We start from the raw sequence: 16,279 nt of genomic DNA on the forward strand, positions 1-16,279 counted from the left end.
CTGGACTGACTGAGTTATGTCGCGTCAAAGACCTATCCTATTTCCAATTCAGGAGTGAACAAAACGTCAAGTGGCGCATTGTTAACTCCCTTGACTGCTACGCAGGGGGCCCGGGTTCACAACTCGGCAGGGGCGAGATATTGTAGCTCATATTGACTGAATTCACTGACCGTTTTCAACGTCGACGAACATTTATTTTTTGTTAATGGTTTTTAATAACAAACTATCTGAAATAAACGGATGAATCACAGTACTGTTTACCATTAACGAAAAATAATTTCGCCAGCCAATAATTTTCTAAGCCAAATTGAGCTGCCATCTGACAAACTTTGGCTAAGCCAGTTAGACTTTTTGCATCTAAAAATAATGATATCATAGAGACACACGCGAAAAATAAACGATAGCCTATAAACGATTCCCACTGGATACACCACATCAGTATTGTGCTCGTTGCTACGATAGGCTACACAGGACTCAGTTGCATGTTCTGTAGACATGAAGTGGCAACTAAAGCCATTATCAGCCATGAAAACTTTGGCGGCTGCAGCAGCATTTAGGTTTTGGCTGAGCCAGTGTGGTAAATTTTCATGTAGGCCTCATGTGTTGCCGGGCAGGAGCAGAAGGATGATGTCACACACACACACACACACACACACACACACATAAACACACACACACACACACCACCTAGCACACGCCTCCTAACACACACACACACACACACACACACACAGCTGAGCAGTCATGCCCCGGTCATGAACCGGGCCCATTGTAGCCCCAGGCCTACTGTAGAGTAATTAAATCATTTAAGGGGCAGGCCAAGTGGCCTCATCCACGTATGATATTATTTTTATATTGATTGGAAGACAAGGGTCTCCTATTTACATAATGGGAAGACACCTGGGCAAGATTGGCCAGAAGTAAACAAAGGAGGTGTTGTGGGGACACTTAAAACCCCTGTCCCAAAGGGAGATTCTTCAGAACGTGCGCACCTTCTCCCCAAGGCCTGGGTCATGGACATCCCGCTGCAGAGGGCATCCATCATTCGTGACTCCTGCTTGGCAACACTTAGGCTCTGCTTGTTCAGAGTTGTGTCTTGGAGGACTCTGCGAATAAAGGCCACAAGCGGCTACTTCTCATCTCAGATCATTCTCCGCCGGTTTTTGTTCAGAGTGCTAAGTTAGATTTAAAGTTAAGTTAAAGTCAGTGTTTCTTTCCACGACACCAGCTAGCCAGCCACTAACTTCATCAGCCAGCCGTTATTCTAAAAGCAAATGGCTTCGGGGTCTATACATAACACACTATCCATTGCAAACATAGCCTATTTTAAACCGATCATTCCCCCTCCCCCATACACGTCTAGTTCACGGAGGGGGGGGGGGGGGGGCATCAGACAGACATCACTGCGGCATTGACAACTGCCTCCCCACCCCCTCTCTGCCTCCTGCATAGGCTGTAGGCTGGCTGTTTGTTGTTTACATGCAACTCGCGGAAGAATGCACAATCATGTTTCATCGCATATGCGCGTTTTAGAATGTTCGAATTCGCCAGCGTGCGTGTAGTTGTGTGAATAGAAAAGAATAGAATACTAGAATATACTTTATTGATGCCTTGCTCAAAAGAACTTCTGCCATACACAGGCCGGGGATCAAACCAGCAACTCTTTGACGTAGGGGCTGAAGCTCTAACCAGTGGGCTACGGCTCTGTCTCCTCACGATGTTAATGTGTGTGTTAATTCTGAATCACGAATTCACGTAGAAGTTAGCTTAAATTGTAGAAACAATAGGCCTATAGCTTTTTTTCAGCAGACATCGAAACATAGCTACACATTCGCAAAACGGAGAATATCTTTTTCACTCATCATTTTTAATACTTCTCGCGCCTATGCCTGCTCAGCATTTCTGCTCTCTCTATCTCCCTCCCTCCGAGGCAGGTAGACCCTAAGATGCTTCTCCCTAAATTAATGAACATTGTTTTAGAAAGTAGCTGCGGTAGCCTGTAAAATGCGGCATGAAATCCTGGCTACTGTGTAATTGAAACCAGACTAGATTAGGCTCTTTGTTCCAGGTCCGATCATTTTCGGTGGCGCGAACATAGCCTATAGGCTACCTATTAAATGAATAGAAGTGAATTTGGGGAGTGAATTAGAACTAGCCACCCATTCATTTTAGAGCTTAGATTATCTGCCCAAACCCGAACTGCGGGTTACGGATCTCGTGATCCAACAACATCGGTGTTGGGTCGACATTTTTCATCCTTCCCCTCCCGTCGGGTCAGGCTCCTAATCACAGAACGCGTATGCCTCCGTTTTAAAATAGCCAACATTTCTAAGTAGCATACAAAATGTAAAAACGAAATATAAAAAAATAAATACTATGAAAAAGTTGAAAGTCAAGTTTGCTCAAGGTTTGTTCAAGAACTCTTCCAGAGTTTTTACCTCAAACAACACAAATCAACACAAATAAATGAACAGATAACTCAAACATGCTGTAGGCTATGTCATAATGAAACAACCACAGACTATCAACAACACGGTCTGACAAATTTATGACCAAACGATTTGATTCGTGCACGAAGCGCCATAGCTATCATTATGTGTAAGTAACAGCCTCCCAGTCTAAGGACTCAGCGGTCTTTAGACCGCCTCGCCGCGCTTTAAGTAGTTCACACCAGCACGGCGCTTCTAGTAGGTCGTCAAAGCGGTCAAATGACCGGGGCGCGGCGCTTCTAGGTATAAGTGGGTCAGAACGGCGCGGCGCTTCTAGTGTTAAGAAGCTTCTTTGGCTTGATCTTAAGGTTCTCCTAAGAAGGCAGTTAAGAACGCGTTTGGTAAACACCCGTATCTTAGCGCTCCTTCTTAGCGATACTGACATGCCTAATTCACATGTCTCTAATAGCCCCTAAATTTCTTGCACAAAATACAGAAATGTGTTGATATGTCAGTGCTTCATTAGGCTGGGTGAACCCTGCCTGAACTTCCGGCAAATTCAGATTTTCCCGGCAGCTCAGGCTGGAAACCTACACATCTATCTCCTCTATTCCTTGCCAGAACCTTTGGCTCCAATCAAAAACTAGCTCATCCAAAAGACGCACAGAATTGTTGGTCTGATTGGTCGAAGGACTATCCAAACGTATGGAGTCATTTGAACGATGCAAATTGATCACGCCTCTTGTCCAGTAGAAACAAAGCGCAGCCTCCCCATACTAATGTTCAATCTTAAAAGATTGAGCTTAGTATGGTGATAGCCAGACTAGCAGTTTGATTTGGCACACCGATCCTTTAGAGATGTCTTACATTTTTTCTTCATCAGCTTCCAAAGAATAACTGCAACACTGATTATACAGCATAACATAACTACAAATGTTGGAATTGCTCCAATAGTCATTGCAGTCCTCCCTCTGTGGGTATGAGTCCAGCTTCCTCCTGAAGAGAAAAGAAAACACAGACAAGTGGCTCAATGGTGATCAGCACATTTGTTTTCAGAAATGGACATGAGGTTTTTTTTTTGTTCTGTTGGCAAGAGAGGTTGAAAGATTGGACACATTGTTTGCACATGTCACCACTCGGTATACTTTATGTTTAGTGTTGTAGTAGTCTCACCACTGTACAGTGGACAGAGTGGACTAAGGTCCATGGTAGTCTGGTTCCAGCTAGCTGGGTTGCTATGGTTACAGGAGACGGTGTTGTGGTTGAGAGAGATGGAGAGGGACGTGTCTCCTCCCTCCTGAGAGCAGAAGGTGCCGTTACAGCTGGAGATCAGAGACACGTTGAGTCCTGTGCACTTTACAGTCACATTACAGGAGTCACTGCTGGACCACTTAGACACCACAGTCAGAGTGGGGGCTGCTGCAGGATCTGGAACACACACACACACACACACACAAAGATGGACACAAAAATATGCACTTGTGTACTGTGTAACTGTACTTTAGAAGATATAGAGATGAACAATATCATGTTGTAATAGACCCCGAAGCCATTTGTTTTGAGAATAACGGCTGGCTGATGAAGTTATTGGCTGGCTAGCCGGCTCAGCCAAAACCTAAATGGCTGCTGCAGCCGCCAAAATGTTCATGGCTGCAAATGGCTTAAGCTGCCACTTCATGTCTACAGATCAGTCTATGTTATACTGATTTACTAGATCTCAATATTTCCAAGCAATGCATGACTTTCTCCATATTTCTACAAAATGCAATACAATGTAATAAAAAAAACTCACCAGATTGTACTTTCACAAATTATGTACATATTTATTTAGTTACATGTATGCTACTACATTTTCATTATTAACTTTCAAGTAGCCTACAATGTGTTGTGTTTGGGCTAAATGTAATTAAGCTAAGTTGTATACAATAACTTGGCATTATCATGGATGAAGCTTATCATATTACACCTTGAAGGAGCAAGTGATGATCGTCTACCATTGAGCAGAAGGCCAGTGGAACTAAACATGCATTCTACCGGCACACTCCCTGGTGAAATGGAGAGGTAGCACCGGGCCATAGCGGACAGTATGGGGAAAGTATTGCTATGTGTTTGCCAAAAGTCCAGTGCTCCTTGGTCTCTTGTTCTCATGGCCAGAAAAGCATCTATCTCTTGGTCAAGGATACAATTTGAAGAATGAGCTTCTGCATCTTCTTGCGCCTCTGCTAACAATTCTAGTCGCAGGCGTTTTGCGCTTCCTCCCACATCGTGGTCACCATCCCCGCCAGAAGGGCCACCAGAACCACCATCCGTAGTCGTCTCATCTCCAACCCCAAACACAGTTGAACTGAATCTGAAAAGTGAAATATATGCATAAGGCAAATGCAAAATCAAACACATAAGAAAAGAAAGTATGTGGTTAGCAAGTACACTGAAATGTCAATGTCACCTGGAGGAGTTCAGTTTCTCATGGAGATTCTGCAGCAGTTCCCTGCTTTCATCCTTCGTCATAGCGATATCTCTGACAGCTGGATCAAACACTGCAGCGGCTCTAACCAGATCTGACATGGGGATTCGTTTGTCCATATTCTTCATTATTCGTTCTTTGACTCTCTTCATTAGTGGTGGATCTCTGGGAGTCACTGTACAGATTTTCTTGATTCGAGCCCTGATTAGTGGTATGGCACTCAGGTTTGGACTGACTTCACTTAAAATCAGTGTGAATTTCTCAAAGTCCTCCAAAAAGCTAACTAAGTTACCAAGTAGCTTGATGTCATCAGGAAGGGGGCATAACAAGGGCTTTCCTATCCTCTTCAGGATTTCAGTGACTTCTGTCTCCAAGCTGACGAGGCTTCTGATCATGTTGAGGACACTGTTCCAACGTGTTGGCACTGTGGTCTTCAGTGTTTTGTGTGTCTGTGGGCCCTGTTTTGAATTCTTAGTTCCCAGCTGCCAATCATCTGCATCATCCATCTCATCAATTGGATCATTGGAATCTGCATCAATTTCATGCTGCAGGTCTTGAATCTTGGCAAATGTGTCTGCTTCTTTCTGCTCCAACCTAAATTCCTCTATTAGATGTGCCTTGAAGTGCAGTGCACTGACAATGTCTTTGCATTGGGAAATTAAGACTTGCGCTTCAGGGATTTTCGTAAGAGTGTCTGTTATGAGTAAGTTGTGTAAACAGTGTGCTACACATGTTACTCTCTCATGGCCCAGTAACCGAGACAATTTAATCATATTTGCTGCCCCATCTGTTGTGTCAAAGAGCAGCACATTTCTGTCATTGGGGAGGAATTCATCAAGTAATTCCCTTACAAACACTGTAAGGTTTTCTGATGTGTGACTTTCTACAGGTTTAACACAAAGTGTAAACAGAGGGAAATTCCAGTTTGCATCTACAGTGCAGATTCTCACACCAACATATGGGTATCGATGGTGTGCATCAGTCCAGCCATCTAACATTATAGTACCACTCACCATGTCTGCCAGTTGTTCTTTGACTTTGGACTTCAAACCCATGTAGACATCAGGCAGGGCTGTTGTTGCAAGGGCTCTACTGGTTGGCAAATTCAGATGGACATTTTTCTTGTTGAAAGCTTGGAAACCTTCCTTTTCTAATAATTCAAAAGGAAGCAGGTCTTGGCACAGCCACAACACGATGTCACGATTAACATCAAACTGGGAAGTAGCTGGGCTTCCTTTAGGCACAGTTTGGATCCAGTTAGTCAGTTTGCTCGATTGGTCTTTGAGAAATATTGCACTCTCCTTGTGTGCAGCTTTTGCATGAGCAAGGAAGTTTCCACTTGATGTTTTTTCTCCCAAGCTGTACACTTTTGATAGCATTCCATGATCTTTCTTCATTTCAGCTTCAAAGCAGAGTTTGCAGTAGAGTTTCTCATCAATGCGATTGTTGTTCACATACAGATCGCCCATATAAGTCCAAAAATGTGAACGAAGGCTACGAGCAGAATCAACACTGTGAGGCCTCCATGTTAAACCAGAATCCTTAAGAAGATGTGTTTGTGGTGTGCTGATATATTTGTTAAGTCCGCGTCCTAAAAGAGAACAAAAATATCCATAAAACACTAGTCCTGAAACAATGGCATTCTAGTCCTGACAAAAAAAGGCATTCATACTTCCAAGAATGGTTGCACGAAACACCTAAAGTGAAGATTTATAGCTAGAACTAATCTGCTATTTGCCAATATTAGCTATAGTGCTAGGCGCATTCAATTGGCACCGTAGTAGCCTAACATAAATGTCCCTACTGCTGTGTAAGAAATAAGAAATATATGCACACGTCTTAAACTTCACGGAATAACGTTTTGCATTGCATCTATTTATGACATACAATTCGCTGCCCAACTTCATAGTTAATTGAAGCACACATTGTTATATATTATTTTGCTCAACGTTCGGCACATTTCATTTCAATGTACACTGAAGCATGCGTCGTGAACTAGCAACGCAGCAATCTGTAAACGGTGGAATAATATCGCAGTCAATATAAATCCCTCGTTCCAAAGTATTTGGTTCATATCATCAATCTTTAGTTCGGGTGTTTGTGCAACCAGGCCCTGAAGATTCAACAAAGGTTTGAGTATGCCTATGTAGGAATTACAGTGATACAATAAACTGACTGCAGGTCAGTTCAGTGAACAGTCTTAAGAGCATGACCATGGAACCATGCAGTGTGTTTACTTGTGTTCACTACAGCCTGGTAACCATGTAATACAGTTCATATCAGGAGTCAAGTTCATATACACTTCATATCAGGGCTCAAGCATGTTATTGGTGCCGGGAGGCAATCAGTCCTCACAAGACAGCAGATACACATAGCAGTAACTTGCAGTTCTCTGGTAAGGTCAATTAGAGACACGGACAAAACACTCTTCTCTATTGTGGGGACATGAGAGTACAGCTGAAGCCACATCCTGTCACTGAGTTGCATGCAGCTGAGTCCATTACCACAAGTCCACACACACACACACACACACACACATCCAAAACAGTAGGTTCAGTAGAAGCTTCTTTCCACCCTACTGAACACTAGCTCAGCATCCCGGTGATAACTTACTAAGTCTCGATTCTATTCTAATCTACTAATATAATGCACGTATGCACACACACACACACACACACACACACACACACACACACACACACACACACACACACGTGGAACACGACAGTCAAATCACAGTTCTGGCATGTCTCAGGCTTTACAGGTCAAACAGAGACACTCTGAACTTTACTCACTTTAGTTTTTAAATTCCTCTTCAGCCTGTCATCTGTATGCACATACATTACTTCAGCACCTCGTCTCTATAAACATTCTGCCACAGACTGAGGTCAACGCATCTCTGGGAGTTAGAAAAACTCTGTCTTCATCCTGTTTTACATGAATACACAACCTGTCTGTTGGAGTTTGTGGTGTGGGGCGTTGATATAGAATAACTCTGTCTTAGATCTGTTTACATTAGTACACAACATCTCTGTTGGAGTGTGTGGTGTGGGGTGTTGATATCTAAATAACTCTGTCTTAGTTCTGTTTCACATGAATACACATCACTATTGGAGTGTGTGGTGTGGGGCGTGGCTAAAGGTCATTACAGAAGAGAAAACAAGGAGGAGAGATGCCACCACAGACCAAGCACAGCACAGAGGACAGCCCATATGAACAGACCAGCCAATCACAGCACAGAGGACACTCATGTAAACAGACGAGGCGTGTGGCTCCATCACACACAGATCAACAGATCGACGCTGTTCAGAATCTTCCGGGTCGTGATGTTTCTCCTGCTGCTCATTGGACTGATCAGCACCACTGGACCTACAGGTCAGACACAGTGAATGACCACATACTGACTGTGCTGTAAGGTGACCATATGTCCGAGACCAAAACCGGGGACATAATCCCAAAAATGTGGAAAAAAACCGGGACATTCTCAGTTTGACTATCAATCTGATTGAAATACATACATGTAGTTTTACCTTCAAAAAACGAGGACATTTTTCTGTATTTTCCCGGGGACAGGCAACCAAAAACAGGGACTGTCCCCTGAAACTGGGGACGTCTGGCCACCCCACTGTACTGAACATTTAACATTTGTGCAATTTATATGCATATATCTCCTACTCTTGCAGCTCATGTGTAAATGAGTGTGTGCATGTGTGAGTTTGCTTTTGAGCATAAGAGTGTGTGTGTGTGCATGTCTGTGTGTGTGGATGCGTATGTGTGTGTGTGTATGTGCATGTGTGTTTGTGCGTGTGTGTGCGTACGACGTGTGTGTGGATGCGTGTGTGTGTCACACTCCCAGAGGATGTCAGGTTAATCATACACATGAAATGTGGTGCATTTCATAATTTCATCTGATGATAGGCAGTGTTGTGCCTGAACGCGTTCATTGAACGAAAGTTCATGAACTCGTTCATAATTTTGGTGAACTTGAACTGAACAAACTGTATTTCTGCCTGATGAACGATTCTGTGAACGCGTTCATTCTGGTATATGTGAACGTCACGTTCACCCTTTTTTAATTTCGTTTAATAAGGTTCAGGCAAAAAACACACCGTTAATAGCACTAAAGTGTTGCCCAACCGTTGCATGTGCTTCTTTTTCTATGCCAGATTCTATGCCTGTCTGAATTCATATTCCGTATATCTACTACTGGAACTTTTCCTGCTGCGGACCTATGTTTCCGTAATGTTGCCACAGCTGCTATGTGAATGCAATGGCGGAAAAAATCGCACTTGATAATCAAGGGAAGTATCACGTGTACCCTTTTAAAGCGCCCTATGTCACTGATCAGTTCCATCTCTCACGCTGCAGGTAGATAATGCAGCAAGGTATCCTCCTCTCCCGGTGTAAAAACTACACTCTTCTGACAGCGCGGCCGCATTTCTGCCCAGCGAACCAATTGGAAGACCAATTGGAAACTCTACATTAGATGTGAACAACAGGAGGCCGTATACATTTTGCATGCTTCATGTCTGAATGTCCACTACCGTCAGAAATGCGCCAAGCAATTATAGTAGAATTTGCGTAAAACCTGTCTCAAAATGGCTATAATGAAATAATTGCTGGCTGTGGCAACAATTTTAAGAGTATAGTTCGCAGCATATTGAAAAAATGAACTGAACTAGTTCATTTTTTGGAGCTGTGAACTTCGTTCATAATTTGGAATTATGAACTATGAACTGAACGAGTTCATTTTAAAGTTTGTGAGCTATGAACTGAACTAGTTCATGTAGAAAGTGAACTTTCCCAACACTGAATATAGGGGCAATTAAAGCAATATGATATTGTCTTTACATTTTTTACTATGGGGGTGCAAATCACAACTGACTGATTATAAGATAAGTTGATGCGGGCTTTTGAGACCAACATACCATAAACATTTTGTCATCCTCGGTGCCACGGTTCAGATAGTTATTTAGGAAAAACTGCAATTTTTGGGTTTCGGGGGGGCCAGCGCGGGGGTGGAGTGGCCCCCGGGGACCAAACAATTTTTTTCTGTAGAATTATACTGGGGCTACATGCCCACCAAGTTTCATGTGCCCCGGTCTTATGGTGTCCCGGGAACCGGTGACCAAAAATTCAGGAAGTACTGTACATGACGAGAAAAAAGAAGAAGAAGAAAAAAACTTTGACAATCAAGATACAATAATGTTACAAACTTAATCAAAGGACATCAAGGATTATAACCAAATGAATGCCAATTAAGGTCAAATGGAGGGCCAGTTTTACTACTTAACACTTGGAGGTCCGGGGCCTTTTCAGGCACTTTGAGGCAGTCAGCTTTAGTTTTTCATCTAACTAAAAACATATGAAAAAGTGGCACATATTCTAGAGGTCCTCCACAATAATTATATGAGAGTAAAGTGGATGTAGTGAAATTACTTTTTTATTATAATTCAGTGTAAACACAACTATTTAAAAAACGATTTTCAAAGGTCAAAGATCAAAGGTAAAAAAAACTATAAATATATCGAGCTAAGACTTTTGAAGTTTGAACCTTGAAAACAACGGTGTTGGCTCCATATAAGTAAAAACTTTCAAAAATGTTATGTAGTTTTACCACAAATTGGAAAAAAGTCAGACTAAATGGGATCCATCCGAGTGCTGTGGGCAGCGATGTGCTAACGGACTGGTTGCTGAACACGCTGCAACGCTTGAGACGGAACGACCGGAATGACTGACTAATAGAACTTCCGATTTCCCAGACCAGCTCCCAAAGTAGCGCCCCCTGCTGTCCATCTCCTCTCCCTATACCAGTGCTCTCCCGTCCTCCGTCGACCAAAACACGCAACAAACAGAGGGGAATAAATCATTCTAACCTCCAGCGTGCTCCAATACAGCGTCTGTCAGTTCCTTTGGAGATCCCTTCATCTATTAATGTGAAAATAGGCCTCTTGAACATTAGATCCCTCTCCAACAAATCATTTTTAATCAATGTGCTCATTTGCACACACCAACTTGACTTTTTGCTTTTAACTGAAACATGGCTTGATCCTGCGACATCTGCGCCGACTCTTATTGAATCTGCGCCCCCTAATTTTAGTTTCTTGTGTGCAAACCGTGAGAATCAAAAAGGAGGAGGGATTGCCAACATTTTTAAAGACTCTTTTTCATGCACACAGATCTCCCTAGGTGACTAAGTCATTTGTGGACTGATTAAATGCATTCCTAATGTTTTATTACTGACAATTTATAGGCCTCCAAAGCACTCAGCCAAAGTTTTTTTGGAGGAGTTTTGTGAACTGCTGTCAACGGTTTGCTTGGAGTTTGTCTGTCTTGTTATATCTGGGGACTTCAACATACATGTTGATAATCCGGATAACGCTCAATTAGTGCAAGAGAATTACTTGCACTAATTGATAATTTCAACCTAACACAACATGTGCAGGGCGCAACGCACTCTCGTGGTCATACCCTTGATCTTGTTATTACAAAGGGCCTCACTATCTCTACAACTGTTATTGACCTAGCACTATCTGATCATCTTGGTGTTTCCTTTGATGTCTCTATGCCCCCTTACATTCAAGAAAACTCATTGACTGTAGTGAGGAGAGTCTTGAAGGATGACACAGCTGTTCTCTTTCAGCAAGCTCTCTCTGGGGTCTCAATGGAGATCTCAGATTCAGCAGACAATCTCTTAGAAAATTTTAACTCAAATATGTCCCAAATCATGGATGATATTGCCCCATTTAAAACCAAAAGAGTTACTGGCAAGCAGAAAGCTCCTTGGAAGCAAAATCCAGCTGTTAAAATGCTAAAAAGAGAATGCAGAAAGACTGAAAGGAAATGGCGTAAATCGACACACCATGTCCACTATCAAATCCATAAAGACATGCTTTCTAAATATAACTATGAAATTAGTAAGGCAAGACAGTCCTTCTTTTCTGACATCATCTATAGGAATATAAACAATGCTCGTGTGCTTTTTACAACCGTCGAGAAGCTAACTAATCCCCCACCACAATTAACATCTGAACTGTTCTCAGTTGATAAATGCAAAGAGTTTGCATCTTTCTTTAAAGGCAAAATTGACAAAATACGACAGAATATAACATCTCAGTTGCAAATAACTCAAAATATGCCACCACCAACCCCGAAGGGCACACCTAACACAATGGCAGAATTTAGCCTGATTAACCATGATACCCTAGCAAAAACTGTACAAAGTCTTAGCTCCTCAACATCAGACCTGGATATCCTGCCCACCAAATTTTTCAAGTCTGTGTTCCACCTTGTTGCCACTAATGTGCTTCAGATCATCAACACATCTTTAGCTACTGGAATTTTCCCTACATCTCTGAAAAGAGCAGTTGTGAAGCCCCTGCTTAAAAAGAATAACCTTGACACCTCTGTATTAAACAACTACAGACCAATATCAAATTAACCATTTATTGGAAAAATCTTAGAAAAGATTGTTTTTAATCAATTAAGCACTTTCCTTACTGCAAATAACTTGATAACTTTCAATCAGGGTTCCGAGCCAATCACAGTACAGAAACTGCATTGGTGAAAGTTATCAATCCCTGTGTTCCAATATTCATACTTTCCGTACTTATCATACCTAGTTTGAGTACGAAGTGTGTTCCGCTTGTAATTTTGCCGAAATAAGTGTACCTAAAGTACCCGGATGGTGCCCTCATAACTGTCAAATCTTGAAGTGTGGGATTGGGTACACTTTTCGCACTCAACGACCGCCATCTTTGCCACGTAACGGAAGAGGCGGGGCCAACTCAGCTTGAAATTTTTAAACAAGATGGCTACCGGAACGGCAACGGTCGAAGCGTACAGATGTAAGTTTTGCTGTTTTATATACTCATAATCGCATCTAAATAGTTCATAAATGTTTCAACATGTATTAGCATTGCGCTTGCTTCTGTAGTTGTTGTTGTCGTCCAATTTAGCTTGCTTAAGCTTGTTATCTGCTTTGGCTTGTTAGCTGCTAGGTAGCTAAGTAGTGGTATTCATTGGCATTATTAACGTTACGGTTACGATGTTGTGATAAGTGTTCCGTTGTGTTTTGCAAATAATTGAATAACAAATGCAAAAGCAAAACATTCAATAACTAAAGCAAAAGGACAGATAGTTGTTGTTGTCGTCCGTTATAGCTTGCTTGCTTGTTTTCCGCTTTGGCTTATTAGCTGCTAAGTAGCTAAGTAGCGGTACTCAGGCATTATTATTAACGTTACGATTTAGCAATAAGCACCGAGAGGCCGTGGGTTATACTGTATAATCGAACAGCTAGAGGGGCGTTGTTAGGCACGACGCGAAGCAGACGCAAAAGTAAAAAAAATAATTACAAACGCTAAAGGACAGCTAGATGACAGTTAATAGAAATGCGCTTGTGTTTATAGTTTTTGTTAACGTCCGATTTTGCATGCTTAGGCCCAAAGATCTGTTTCAGCATATCAACTGCTATGACATTTAACACCGGTGGTCTGGAAACGTGAAACCAGATAGGATAAGATGACCTTATATTTCAGATTTAAGTCACAAAACATTTTCGCGTTGCATTTTTATTGTGATATAGGGACCGATCAGGACACCACGGACTTCGCCAGGTGGCGTGCCGCCCACCAGAGAATGTTTACTGGTGGGCGGACGACAAACGCGGTGGGATACAAGTAAGTGACATACGGAGGTTATCATAATTATTGCTAGTCTAACAGTGCTTATATCACATAAATCGCACGTAAATAGCTTGTTACTTGCTCAGTCTTTTTTGTGCTTTTGTGTTTATGTTCTTGTTGACCAGAATGTTCCTAGAAGAGAGGGGATTGGTGGGGAGGGTGACGACAGGTTTCCTTAAAAAAAAGTGGGAGAATCTGAAGCAAAAGTACAAGGTTGGTTAATTTCTCTTTCACATTATGTCTTACATCCCCTGTACTTTAATGGAGAACACATGGAACACATTGTTTGACCATCAGAAATAGTTATTTGAGGCTCAATAATAGTGTACGCGAATTTCAAAGTCTGAAAGTGACCCAGGAGCACTGCTAGAGGCTCATTTAAAAAGGCTAGAACGAAACAATTCCTATTTTCGGCCCTGGCTAAGCATAGACTGCTCAAGCCGCTGAGATCCTTCAGAAATGATATGCATGTAAAGTAAAATAGCTTGTTTTTCAGTGTTGTTGTTGCTGTGTGGTTTGCTGTTTTTCTTACATCCTACTTAGGATCTTAAAAACCCGCCCACTGGGGTGAGCACAGAGGGGGGTGAGGCCACTGCCGCGTCTTGGAAGTGGTTTGACTTAATGCACGAGCTGATTGGGGACAGGCCGTCTGTGACTCCGCCTGTCCTCATTGCAACCAGCTCCCAGGGCGTGGTTGTGGTCACACCCCCCTCCACTACTACCCCAGAAAGGGATGAAGGTGAGGCAGCAGGTGGTGAGGCAGCAGGTGGTGAGGCAGGTGGTGAGGCAGGAGGTGAGGCAGCACAGACACCCACATCAAGGGCTCCTGTAGTGTCCAGGAGGCGGCAGGTGGACGCTGCAGAAGTCCTGAGGGACCTCCAGAGGCAGGACGAGCTGGAGTGGAGGAGGATGCAGGAAGAGGAGAGGGCGAGAGAGGAGAGGCGAGAGGCGGAACGGGCCAGGCAGGCGGCGGAGAGAGAGGAGAGAGAGGAGAGGAGGAATAAGGAGCTGTTGGAGAGGCAGGAGAGACAGCACCAGGAGGCAATGGCCAAGGAGGAGAGGTGGAGAGAGGAGATGAGGGAAAGGGAAGAAAGAAGGGATAGGGAAGCTGCAGCCAGGGAGGAGCGCTTCCTTGCAATTTTGGAGAGGCTGGCCCAGAAATGAACTTTTTTTTTAATTTAAATACGAGGTTTTAAGAGTTTCAGTTTGTTTATGTTTATCTAATATTTTTATGTTTATCTGATATGTTTATGTTATGTTATGTTATGTTATGTTATGTTATGTTATGTTATATTCTTGTCAATAAATCAGTTTTGCACAGGTAATGATATTGCCCAATTATTTTTTAATAGATGCACTGTTGGGCAAACTACTATCTAAACTAACTACTATCTAAACATTTAAATGTAATCATGGTCAACAGGTGCATAACACAGTGCTGCAACTCTGTTTCTCTCCTCTCCCCCAGAGATGGCGCCTGGAGGTGCGGCCTCTTGTCCTGGCCTCTCGTTGTCCCCTGCTGCTCCAGCCACGCCGTCCTCGGGGTCCTCAGGGTCCAGCACGTCTCCTCGGCTCAGGCAGATGTTATGGAGGATGGTGCAGCAGAGGATGACTTCCGGGACAAACAGGATGTCCACCTCCAGCGCCTTCAAAAAAATGGCCCTCCACCGCGTCTTCAGGATGCCAAAGGCCCGCTCCACCACCACTCGGGCCTTGCTCAGCCGGTTGTTGTAGGCTGCCTGCAGCTGGTTCCTGATGGGCTGTCGGTAGGGGGTCATCAGGGTGATGGGGTGTGAGAGGCAGGGATACCCACCATCGCCAATCAGGAAGTACCCTGGTGGAGGGTACTGCCTTTCAAGGTAGAGAGGGCTGTTTTTTAGCACCCTGGAGTCGTGCACCGACCCAGCGTACCCCACACACACATCTATAAATTTGGCTGTGTGGTCAACCACAGCTTGGAGCTGGATTGAGTAGAACAGCTTGCGGTTCAGGTAGCAGTCGGCGTCCTGTGCAGGTGGTTTTACACGAACGTGGCAGCCATCAATACTCCCTGCCACCCGGTTGAATGCTGCTGACCCCGCCAGCCGTGCAAAGCCTTCTCCCACAGTCACCAGCTCTTCCTCCGAGGGATGGTGGATGGTTTGCGCGAAGAGCAGCGCTATCTTGCCGCTGGTGGTGTGGATTGAGCGATGGACTGATGTCCGGGGCATGTCGAAGGCCCTGGAGACGACGCGGTAGGACGTCCCACTGGCCAACCAGAATAGGAAGACCAGGCAGGTGATTTCTGGATCCCAGCCATGATCCGTATCGGTCCTGATGGCCTCCATTAGGGCATTAAACGATGCCCGGGACAGGCGGAAATCGACCCGCAGGTCACTCTGGCCATCAAAGAACAGCTTTAGTAGCGGCACGGTGGCATTGATTTGACAATACTGACGGGGGTTGGGATTCTGGAAGATAAAAAGATTCATTTATGCTTTATAGTTTATTATAAGTTTATTTATTAATAAAATCAGTGATTTGTAATGTAATGTCTTCTCTTTGTGAGTTGTATACTGGAAAACCTGCCAAGGGCCCGTGCAAAATCAAGAGTCTAGTTTTTAACCATTTTTTAAGTGGATAAACACCTAATAATACACTATTTAACACCATCATGTCATACCAGTACTGAAGCTATGTTATGAGATTGATATATAATAGAT

General features: G+C 43.4%; 1 protein-coding gene across 1 annotated transcript in view; it reads left to right on the forward strand.

The window, feature by feature from the left end:
• The first annotated feature begins 8,166 nt into the window (after window positions 1-8,166).
• The window catches only part of LOC134075239 (natural killer cell receptor 2B4-like), a 68,023-nt gene continuing 59,910 nt past the window's right edge, over window positions 8,167-16,279 (forward strand). Inside the window, exon 1 of the mRNA XM_062530805.1 lies at window positions 8,167-8,268. Within this exon, the coding sequence (XP_062386789.1) occupies window positions 8,220-8,268 (49 nt within the window). The 5' untranslated portion in view covers window positions 8,167-8,219. The remainder of the gene's footprint in view (window positions 8,269-16,279) is intronic.

This window comes from Sardina pilchardus, chromosome 2, assembly GCF_963854185.1.
Source record: "Sardina pilchardus chromosome 2, fSarPil1.1, whole genome shotgun sequence".
Lineage (NCBI taxonomy): Eukaryota > Metazoa > Chordata > Actinopteri > Clupeiformes > Clupeidae > Sardina > Sardina pilchardus.